The sequence below is a fragment of the Quercus suber genome, unplaced genomic scaffold (genome assembly GCF_002906115.3).
Source record: "Quercus suber isolate HL8 unplaced genomic scaffold, Cork oak 2.0 scaffold_1004, whole genome shotgun sequence".
Lineage (NCBI taxonomy): Eukaryota > Viridiplantae > Streptophyta > Magnoliopsida > Fagales > Fagaceae > Quercus > Quercus suber.
Window position 1 is genome coordinate 38821 of NW_027070419.1, and position 11952 is coordinate 50772.

Consider the following 11952-nt stretch of genomic DNA (forward strand, 5'->3'; position numbering starts at 1 on the left):
TGTTTTTTAATGTCTTAGCCGGTGTTGACTGCAGCAGTCGGTGTAAACGCATGCTCATATCTTCTACTTTTTGACTTTTATTTTTCAACAAGCAACAAGCAAATATCTGCTAGTGATGCAACACCCAACTCGTCTCATTAGTATCAAATTATCGCGTAATGCAAAACCGCGTCCCATCACTCGCTAGGACTAGGAAATTAAGGCGGTTTTGAGTTCAATTTGACAGCCAATATCTTGTAACTCGCCCAACAACTGTCCATAGCTGACTTCACTAATGGACCTTCCTATGCTACTTCCTCTCCTGCTTTGGCCTAACGAAACGTATCACTATAAAAACCAATCCAAGTTCTCAACCACACTCATCGATCCCTTCATTTCATAAGCTTCTTACTCATAGTTTCAATTACCCTCTTTCATATTTCCATGGATTCTTTTCCTTCAACATTTCCAGTGATGCTGATGATCATTACTCTCATGCTTGGCACTTTAATATCGCTTGCCTCTGCTAGTAACTTGAACCAAGATTTTGATATCACATGGGGTGATGGCCGTGCTAAGATACTAAACAGTGGCGAGCTTCTTACTCTCTCCCTTGACAAAGCCTCTGGCTCTGGATTCCAATCCAAGAATGAATATTTATTCGGAAAGATTGATATGCAACTCAAGCTTGTCCCTGGAAACTCTGCTGGCACAGTCACTGCCTACTATGTGAGTTCTCCTGCCATATCACTATTTGTCTCAATCTTCTATAATACGATTTTATTTATATATTCCATGCTTAAAGGTATGCTAATATATATATCATCTTTTTATGTGTGAATTTGCAGTTATCCTCAATAGGGTCGACATGGGATGAGATAGACTTTGAGTTCCTGGGCAATTTGAGTGGTGATCCTTACATCATTCACACCAACGTGTTCAGCCAAGGCAAGGGCAACAGAGAGCAGCAATTCTATCTCTGGTTTGACCCAACTGCGGATTTCCACACCTATTCTATCCTTTGGAACCCCCAGCGCATCATGTAAGTACCTACAAATCCACCTTTCCAAAATGTTAATATTTAGTACACAATATTTTTCACAATTGAACATGATTTTTTGTGATTGGAGGAATGTCACATTGACTTAAATATTATTTTTGTCGCGCACCAATCACAACAGTTCATATTAACAGTTGTGAAAACTACTGTATCCATAGACTCCTTGTTTCAAAATTGTCTTCCATCATTTATTTATTTAATTTTGATAGGTTGTAAAAACTAATGAAATTGTATGTTCTTTGTTTCAGTTTCTCTGTGGATGGCACTCCCATAAGAGAGTTCAAGAACCTTGAGTCAATTGGTGTACCATTCCCAAAGAACCAGGCAATGAGGATCTACTCTAGCCTGTGGAATGCTGATGACTGGGCCACAAGGGGTGGGCTAGTTAAAACAGACTGGACACAAGCTCCTTTCACTGCCTCCTATAGGAACTTCAATGCCAATGCATGTGTTTGGTCCTCTGGAGTATCATCTTGCAGCTCAAGCTCCCCCTCTTCTCCATCCACTAGCAATGCGTGGCTATCACAAGAATTGGACTCAACTAGTCAAGACAGGTTGAAATGGGTGCAGAAGAACTACATGATATACAATTACTGCACAGACTCAAAGAGATTCCCCCAAGGACTCCCACCAGAATGCACCATGTCCTAAAGAAATGAACATAATATATAGTTTGTAGTCTCGTAGATCAATTCTTTTATTTTTTCGACATTCCCATTTGATTAATTAATTTGTATGCCATTTGTATAATCAAATTCTTTTATTCTTTCTACCAAAAAAAAAAAAAAAAATTTCTTTGCCAGTCGTCACTTATTTTCGTATCACAGTATTGTATATTAATTGACTTTGTTCAAAGCAGCAAACCCTTTCTGATTAAAACATACACTCAGGCACAACCAAAAGGTTAGCCCATTAGCAATTTTAGTATCGAAGTGTAAAATGATTGTTTTTAGGAATACAAATCATCTAAATTTTATGGTCCGTGTGGTTGGGAGGATAGAAGGGAGGATGGAAAAGTAGAAGGATAGAAAATATTTTAATTTCTGAATTTGTGTTTGGTTAAAAGGATTGAAAAGTGGATGAGAGAAAGCTACACATCCAGAAAAAGTCAAAGAAAATAAAAAGAAGAAAATAAAATAAGCTACATTCAGACAAAAGAAAAGAAGGAAGAAAAAAAAAAACCATCAAGTCAGTAACAAAGAAAAAAAAATCAAGGGGAAAAAAAAAGTCAACACCTTAGTAACAAAGGAAGAAAAAATGAAAGGAAAAAATAAATAAATAAAATGTCAACACATTAGTGACTTGAATGTTAATTTTAAAGGTATTTTTGGAACCTCATTTCATGAGTTTCTTCTTCTCAGTTTTCTTTACATTTTGGAAAAAACCTTTTGGTGGACCAGAAGAGAAAATATTTGGACCCCACCATTTATTTTCCTTCCTCCCCATCCAACTAAACACATTCTATAAAAGTTTTCATTTCTATTTTCTCTCCAAAGCATTCCATCCTCCCTATTTCATCTCCAAACAAACACACCCTTAGTATTGAAGTCTAAAATGATTACCTTTAAGAATACAAATCATCTACTATTATTTGTATTCCACTTTATATTCTTCCAATCACAACTTCTTATATATTTGTTTAACTTTTTTTTTATAATAAAATAGCCAAAATTTAAAATGAAAAAAAAAAATAAACATATACAAAGTTGTGATTGGTGAAACATAAAAGCGAAACACAAAATGTGGTAAAGAGGATTGTATTATGTTTATAGTTCAAAAAATTTTTAAATGATCGATTTTAGTTTTTAACAAACTTAAAGTGATTACTTTAAGTCCTTGTGAAATGAAAGGTCTTAAAGGATGTTTGTTTTTAGTTTGGCCACGTTATTGAAAGAATTAAAAGTTATCACTTTAAATGTTATAGACTAAAATCACCCATTAACTAAATTTTAAGGACCAACAAGGCAACAATACATATTGATTTTTATTTTATAATAACTTTTTTTTAAGTATAAGATTAAAGTAAAGTAGCGTGCATACAGAAAATGATACCTAATCCATTTTCATAACCAGATTGCTCTAAACTCTTGAGTGAAAGAAAACAAAATTGGAAGAAAAACTTTTGCTATCATCTCACACATGAGTCATCAAAAATTTAAATTAAAATATATATATATATATATATATGGTGAGCGACATATGATAGACAAATGTATTTTCTCTAATTATCTTTTGACAGTTGTTGGTGCCATGCTAGGACTAGGAAGTGCGGTTTTCATTTTGACAGCCAATATATATTGTGCATTTCTTAAACCCAACAACTGTCCACAGTTGACTTGAATAATGGACCTTCTAGTTCCTCTATATGGCATTCCCTCCTACACTGTAAATACCAACCCTAGTTCTCGAGAACACCCATCCATTTTATAAGCTTCTTACTCATAATTTCAATTATCCGCTATCAAATTTCCAAGGCTTCTTTCCTTCAACATTTCCGGTGATGCTGTTGATCAGTACTCTCATGCTTGGGACTCTCTGCCTCTGCTAGTAACTTGTACCAATGAAGATTTTGATATTACACGGGGTGATGGCCGTGCTAAGATACCCAACAATGGTGAGCTTCATACTCCCTCCCTTAGCAAAGCCTCTGGCTCTGTGTTCCATGTAAATGTTTTCTTTATATTGTTAGATTATAAACAATCATTATATAAATTCTAAGATCTTGAATTATCATAATTTCACAACTATACAAGTCAATTATAAAACTTACCTTGATCCATTACTAAACTTTTCTTGACATCAAGTCTTAGTATAAAAGGCACTTAATTCATATAGGATTGGTTTCTCTCTCTTAACCCTCTTTTCTCTTTTACTATTCAATGTATTTGATAGGATAGCTGAATGTCTCTTTTATAGGTAAAGAGATAACTAAATTCCTTGTTTCTATAACTTCCACTTACCTATCAAAGTTGAAGTTATTTAGGAAACTTACTTCTTCATTAACCAATGTTTTAAAGACATGTAACTTCTTATTAAACCATAACATATATGAAGTTATCAAATGAATATTTAATTGGAAAGATTGATATACAACTCAAGCTTGTCCCTGGAAATTTTGTTGGTATAGTCACTGCCTACTATGTAAGTTCCTTGTGGTGTGTTTGGCTGGCATGGATTTTGATTTGAATTTGAATTTGGATTTGAGGCGGCCCAAATTAAAATCCTTTGTTTTGCTAAGTTAAAAGAAATGGATTTGCATTTGGCCCAAATCCATCTTGGATTTCAAGGGTCCAAATCCATGGATTTGAAATCTTCTCACAAATTCAAGAATTTAGAAATCCCTCGCCCTCACATTAGGTGAGTTTGGTTCAACTTTTTGTAAAAGTGCATAATGAAAAAGTGGAGTTTTCAAAAAGTGCATAATGAAAAAGTGCATTTTCAAAAAGCTGAGTGTTTGGTAAAATCTGTTAAAAAGTGCTTTTTGAAAAAACTGAGTGTTTGGCTAGCACTTATAAAAGTGGCAGTTTAAAGAATAAATTACCAAAAAGGACAATGTATATATAAGGGAGTTTATTTTATACTTTTTTTTTATGTGAGTTTATTTCATACTTAAATCAACTACTTCTTATACTTAAATCAATTTTTCTCTTTCCAAAATTTTTTTTTTCTCACCAATATTAGCTAATAATAACCTACCCTTTAAGATTTATTGTGAAAGTATTGTGAAAATATTGTGATAAAAATTGATACTGATTTTAATTTTAACGTACTATTAAAATAATTTTTTTCTCTTTCTAAAAAAATTATTTTTTTCTCACCAATATTAACTAATAATAACCTACCTCTTAAAATTTATTGTGAAAATATCACGGTAACATTTCCTTCTTTCTTTCTCTATTTTTTTTTTTTTCAGTTTTTTCCCTCTTTTTTTCTCCTCCACACACGTACCCTTCTCTTCTTTTCTTTTCTTTTTTTCTTTTTTTTTTTCCTTCTTATCCCTTTTTCCCTACCACTCCAGAACATTCCACTTCTCATTTTGTCTTCATTCTTTCCTTTTTCCTTTCACTTCCTCCACAACGTTCCGGTCAGTTGAGCTCTTGTTTTTTTTTTTTTTTTTTTTGACAATTCGAAAGCCGAGAGGAATAGAGCAGAAGATGATGATGATGAAGATGAAGATGATTGAAACCTTTCACTTCCTCTCAGAACGTTCTGGTCCGCTGAGCTCTCTTTTTTTTTTTTTTTTTTTTTTGACAATTCGAAAGCCGAGAGGAAGAGAGAAGATGATGATGATGAAGATGAAGATGATTGAAACATTGGGTTTGTATTTGATTTTGATTTTGGGTTTGGGTTATGGATTTTCAGTTAATAGTTTAATTTTGAGTTGATTTTCTGTTTGATTTTGATTTTGGGTTTGGGTTTGATTTTGAGTTGATTTTGTTTTGGGTTGATTTTGAGTTGGGTTTGGTTTGATTTTGTTGATTTTGTGCGCGTTAAAGAAGACGAAAGAAAGAAGAAGAAGAGGAAGAAGGTTCACGGAAAGGGCAGAGCAGAGAAGAGATGGACCTCCGCAGGGTAATTTCGTAATCTGAAAGAGGCAACGGGTAGAAACGCGCATTTCCTTTTGATTATGGACCTCCTCAGCTGCATTTTTCATGCGCGTTTTCAGATCAATTTTTGCCTTGGCCCAAAACGCGGCTTTTTTCAAAAAGTTGCATTTTGGGCTGAACCAAACGCAAATAAGGAACGCACATTTTGCAAATGCACATATTGGCTTCAAAACGCCAAAACAAACGGGCACTAGCTCTCTCTTCTCAATTCTTCATCGTCTCTAGAAACTCAATCACACTCTCTCTTTCTTGCCCAAGCTATTCTTCTTTCTCTCTTTCTCGCAACAAGGTTTGTCTCTCTCAACTCTGTCACGCTCTCACTTCCTCGCCCAATCTTATAATAAACCAGAAGCTATTTTGACCTACTTGCATGCTTAGCAACAATTAATGGAACTGAAAGATATAAGGCTGAAGACTAGATCTCTATCTCTTTGCAATCTGTCAAACACAGTGAAATTCGGATTTTTTTAAAATAAATTTTTTCGTAATTATTTTCTTTAGGCATGCATATATGATTGGATGTGTATTTCATCGATTTCTAGAGCGATAATATATTTGCTATAGCACCTTCGTCACCTACTCGGTAATTAACAATATTAAATGATAGCTAATTTCTAAATTAAGAGCAACTTTAGTTTTTAATTTGTATGTGGGTTTTGTTTGATTTGTTTTTGCGTTTTATTTCATAGTATTTTCAATAATTTATTTTGGGTTTGGCTTTATTTTCTATTTTGGGTTTGTAATGTAAATTATGTGTTTGATTAAATGCTTCTATGAACGGTAGATATACATAAATAGAGCATGTGAATTGTTATATGACTATACTGCAATACATATTATATTATCCAAATAAATCAGTGATCAGCTTGAAATAATTTTCACCGAGGACAGAATCATAACGTGATTAGTAAAGTGGTTCTTGTTATAATTATTTCTGAATAGAATTGCCATTGTTTCTTTTGGATTAGTTGTCCGGTATTTTCAGTGAGGCTGTTCAACTAAGAATTTTTCTTTAATTATTTGAGAACCAAAAATCTTGGAATCATTTCAATTGAGGACGGAATCATGGTTTAACTAAAATAAAATTTCTTTTGTTTCTTGTGAGATATAAGCTTTTGGTTCATTTTTTTTTTTTCAAGATTCATTGTGTTTGTGAGACAAAAGCTTTTGGTTCATGTTTTTTCAAGACTTATTGTATGTGTGTGCAAACAGTTCTTGTCGGCTATTTGTTCAATTGTTTCAATGAAGTTGTTCAACTAAGTGTTGGGGAGATAAACACCTTGGGAAGCTTTCTTGAATAATTAATATAATATATTGAGACACACTTTAACCCAAAAGGCCTAAGCCTCAATGGATATGTGGTCAATTATGTTATATTAACTACTCAATTATGGTATTGGCGATATTTATTTCCAATGGTCATTAAATTGGATTGAAGATGACCATATACAAGTCAGTGTTTTCATGAGTTATTCATTCACTTGTATGTCAGATCAGAGCCAGAACTTATGTGAGCTTTCTCTTATGGTGTTTAAGGGGGTGTTTGGTATTATTGTTTAAACAATAGTGTTCAATGTTTAAACAACATTATACGTATTTCCATATACTTTTTCACCCACACATTTATCCACAAAATAACAAAATCTCTTACCAAACGAACCTTAAGGTTTTCATGTCAACTCAATTTATGACTCTTGTTTAGCATGCATGTCCTTTTGTCTTTTCTACTCCTATTTGTTTGCTGTCTTAGTTAATTGGATTATCAATATTGCCTCATTTATTTAAAATTAAAATATAGAATGATTAAGAAAAATAATAATTAAAAATATATTTTATTAATCTTAAATCCAAATCCAAATCCAAATTTAGGTATCCAAACAATGAAATTTCAAATGATGAATTTCAAAAACAAAGAATTTTAAAATCAAAGGATTTCAAATCAAGACACTTTAAATTAATGGATTTCAAATCCAAATTCAAATCCAAATGTTGTAATCCAAACACAACCTTGCTGTTTTTCATTATTTGCATAAATCTTCAATCAATGAGGATCAACTCTAGCCTATGGAATGCTAATGACTGAGCCACAAGGGGTGGGCTAGAGGTTGAAATGGGTTCAGAACTCAGAAGAACTACTTGAAAAAAATACAAATACTGCAGACTCAAAGAGATTCCCCCCCCGGGCTTCCCTCTAGAATGCACCATGCCCTAGAGAAAAAGCATAGCTTTTACTTTAGTTTTAGTTCAATTGTTTTCTTTTTATTTTTTGGACATTCCCAATTCATTAAGTAATTATATCACCCTACGCCATTTATACAATCAAATTCTTTTATTCTTTGACATCTACTTTCACATCCCAATATTGCCTATAAAACAAGTATATTTAAACATCTATATAGCCACAATTATCTAACGAATCATATATCATATTTTTTATTGCAAAAGATATTAAAGCATTCACATCAGATCATCTAAAATACATCTACAGTACAAATTTTACACATTTTGAGCAAAAAAACACCCACATCAGTGGGTGTAAAATTGTGCAAAATATATACCGACTGTGCAAATGAGCAGTAACCCGTGTATATATACACGGTTACTGTTCTCGTGTAAACGATTTTTTTAATTTATTTTCTCTCTCCTCTCTCAAACTACCTCTCTTCCCCAACCATTACAACAACCCAGCGCGCCAGATTAACTACCCAACCACCAAACACCGCAATCTAGCACAGAATATTAACCAAAATCAACTGAAAATTAACCCAAAATCAACCCAAAAATCAACTGAAAATTAACCCAAACACATCCACACAGACAAATTAACACAGAGATACACTTGTTCAAAAAAAAAAAAAAAACACACANACAAACAAACCCAAATAGACAAACAACAAAGAGAGATCGGTGCTTATCGAAACTGTGGATCGAAGCTATGGGTCTCGCTTGATCAGAGCTTGTGGGTATGGGTCTTGCCTGATCCGAGCCTGATCAAAGCTGTGGATCGGAGCGGTGGTTCGAAGAGCGTGGTCAGAGCGATGGTTCGGAGCTGTGAATCGGAGCTCGTGAGAGCTGTGGATCGGAGCGGTGGTTCGGAGTTGTGGATCGGAGCTCGTGGGAGCTGTGGATCGGAGCTATGGAGCGGTATGGACCGAGAGGGAGAGTTGATTCAGAAATACCAGAGATGGGTTATGGGTAGAGATGGGTACAGAGAGAGAGCAAAATCAGAAAAAATGGGCTGAGAGAGAGAGAGAGAGAGAGAGAGAGAGAGAGAGAGAGCGCACGCGTATAATAAGAGGTTAGTTGAGAAAATAATAAAAAATTGAGAAAATTGATTATTTAAATTAAAGAGGTGATAAAATAAATAAACTGATGTGGGTGGTTTGTAAAAGTGGATGTGTAAAATAGAAAAAGTAGGTTTTTAGTGTAAAAATAGATGTATAAAATACACGGACTGATGTGAATGCTCTAACATTTGATTTGATTTGATTTTTTTTATTGATAATTGAGCCAAAAAAAAAAACTCTTGGCTTGAATTTATTAATTATAATGAAACTAAAGTATCTCCTTGTCACGTCAAAAAGTCTCGTGTATGAAAATCTCAAAATTCAGAAAATTCACTCTCTCTCTATTTTCTCTTTCCACATGACACTCTGTATCCAAATTTGGCATTTTATCTGCCAACTTTTTCTCACATTTTCTATCTTCTAAATCGATTTTAATTCAACCAAATTTGGTCAATCTTCTCCCTCCACTCAACTCAAGTAGGAAGAACGGTCAGGTTTGGGCTGAGCAAGGGAGAGGGAAAATCAACACCAACTTTGGAAAACTGAATACAAAATTTGGTGTCAAGACTTCTCTCTCTCCCTCTAATTCAGAAATTTGTGTGCAAAATTACTATAGAATTTGGCAATTTAAATGCCAAATTTGTTATCCCTCCTCAATTCCCTCAATAATGACCTGCAGTATTTTTACTAACATTCACCCAAAAGACTAGCTAACCCAACTATTTTGTTTCGCAATATCAATGCAAAACCGCGTCCCATTAATTTAAAAAAAAATAATTTAGAGACACTAAAATTAATAACAAATTTCATACCTATTTGAGATGACAAGTTATTAATGGTGAATAATTATAAAGTAGTGTTTAAAACGAGACTATATGAGAATCAATAAAAATCTATCAATTCAGCAAGTATATATAAAATTTATTGTATCGGTAACCTTTCAAGTTTAAAAATAAAATTTGGATAGCTAAAGCTAGGAAGCATGATCCTAATAGCCAAAAATATATTTTCCTTAGTTATCATTGTACATACCTGTTAAACCCAACAAATGTCAGTACAGCTGACTTGATTAGTAGACCTTCCTATGGAACTTTAACCTACGTTACAGTATTACACTATAAATAGTTAGATACCAATTAACCAAAGCATACCCATCCCTTCATTTCATAAGCTTTTTACTCCTAATTTCAATTATACACTACTATCAAATTTCCATGGCTTCTTTTCCTTCAACTTTTCCGGTGATGCTGACGATCAGTACGCTCTTGGTTGGCTCTTTTATATTGCCCACATTTGCTAGTAACTTCTACCAAGATTTTAATCTTACATGGGGAGATGGCCGTGCAAAGATACTGAACAATGGTACACTTCTTACTCTCTCACTTGACAAAGCCTCTGGCTCTGGGTTCGAATCCAAGAATCAATATTTATTCGCAAAGATTGATATGCAACTCAAGCTTGTCCCTGGAAACTCTGCAGGCACAGTCACCCCCTACTATGTAAGCTCTCTTGCTGTTTTTCGTTATTTGCATAAATCATATATTATACCTAGATATGTCCCATATTCCCATGCTTCAAGGTATACTTAACATATGTTATCCTTTTATACTTTGCAGTTATCCTCAAAAAGAGTCAAAATGGGATGAGATAGACTTTGAGTTCCTCGGCAATTTGAGTGGTGATCCTTATATCATTCACACCAATGTGTACACCCAAGGCAAGGGCGACAAAGAGCAGCAATTCTATCCCTGGTTTGACCCAACTGCAGATTTCCACAACTATTCTATCCTTTGGAACCCTGAGCGCATTATGTGAGTATCTAGGGACAATTTAACTGAAATTCATTTCACAGATAAATTGCAGTACAACAGGAAAGATGAGCGAAGGAAAAAGACAATTAAAGACATTCCTGCCTGAGCAGCAACTGAATACAAGGAGGGTCCATCCCTTTCCAAATCTGAGTTACCCCGCTAGCTCTAGCTAGTTGGGCAAGCTCATGAGCTGCCCTGTTGGACTCCCTTTTTAAGTGCTGAACTGTGATCGAAAGAACATTATTTCATCTTAATAGTTCTTTTATATATTATGCACCAATCATAACAAATTCATGAAAAAAATATTTTGTATTCAAAGGCTTGTTGCTTCAAAACTACGAAGTCTTAGTGTTTTGTTTCCTTTTTTTCTAGCTAATCAAATTTTATGTTTACTGTTTCAGTTTCTATGTGGATGGCAGTCCCATGAGAGATTTCGAGAACCGGGAGTCAATTGGTGTAACATTCCCAACCAGCCAATGAGGATCTACTCCACCCTCTGGGATGCTGAAGACTGGGCCACAAGGGGTGGGCAAGTCAAGACAAATTGGACACTAGCTCCTTTCACTGCCTCCTATAGGAACTTCAATGCCAAGGCATATGTCTGGTCCTCTGGTGCATCATCTTGCAGTTCAAACTCCTCCACTAGCAATGCATGGCTCACGGAAAAGTTGGACTCACATGGTCTGGAGAGATTGAAATGGGTTCAGAAGAACTACATGATATACAATTACTGCACAGACAAAAAAAAAGATTCCCCGAAGGCTTCCCTCCAGAATGCACCATGTCTTTAGAGAAAAAGAACATAGCTTGTACATGGAAATATTTTGGCATTAATTAATTAAGGTCTTGTTAATAGGTGCTTTTAATGTATTTTTTAATGAACCATTTTAGTAAAATTTTCATACAATTTTCGTGAGAAACATAAAAAACTATAAACATAAAAAACTAGAAACTAAGATTTAATGAAGTAGACAACGCTTACTTTGGACTAAAGATGGTAAGAAAGTAAGAAAGAACAATGGAAAAACGAGTGTTGGGCAAAGAAGTTCTTTCTCGGCAATGTCCGAGAAGAGTAGTTCTTGAATCTCTATTTCTCTTAAATTGGGTTACAATTATAATTCTCAATGCTACAATGTTTTTACACAGATTCCCCGATCTCCCACTGTAATGGGATTTTTCTCCTTTATATTACCCTCCTTTATTCTATC

General features: G+C 34.3%; 1 protein-coding gene, 1 long non-coding RNA gene and 1 pseudogene across 3 annotated transcripts in view; all 3 read left to right on the plus strand.

Annotated features, from left to right (window-relative positions):
- The window catches only part of LOC112028409 (xyloglucan endotransglucosylase/hydrolase protein 22), a 7338-nt gene extending 5318 nt beyond the window's left edge, over positions 1–2020 (plus strand). Inside the window, exons 1-3 of one of the 2 annotated variants that reach the window (XM_024061099.2) lie at positions 348–708; positions 828–1021; positions 1288–2020. In XM_024061099.2, the coding sequence (XP_023916867.1) occupies positions 424–708; positions 828–1021; positions 1288–1690 (882 nt within the window). In that variant the 5' untranslated portion in view covers positions 348–423 and the 3' untranslated portion in view covers positions 1691–2020. Of the gene's footprint in view, positions 1–347; positions 709–827; positions 1022–1287 lie in introns of those variants that run through there. The other variant, XM_024061100.2, reaches the window with a different exon arrangement.
- A 3078-nt stretch (positions 2021–5098) lies between these two features.
- LOC136065528 (uncharacterized) lies at positions 5099–6011 on the plus strand. Its single transcript, XR_010627153.1, has 2 exons — positions 5099–5356; positions 5536–6011. It is a non-coding gene; the product is annotated as an uncharacterized LOC136065528 (long non-coding RNA).
- Positions 6012–10147: 4136 nt separating this feature from the next.
- Positions 10148–11582, plus strand: LOC112028392 (probable xyloglucan endotransglucosylase/hydrolase protein 23; annotated as a pseudogene).
- Positions 11583–11952: the final 370 nt, after the last annotated feature.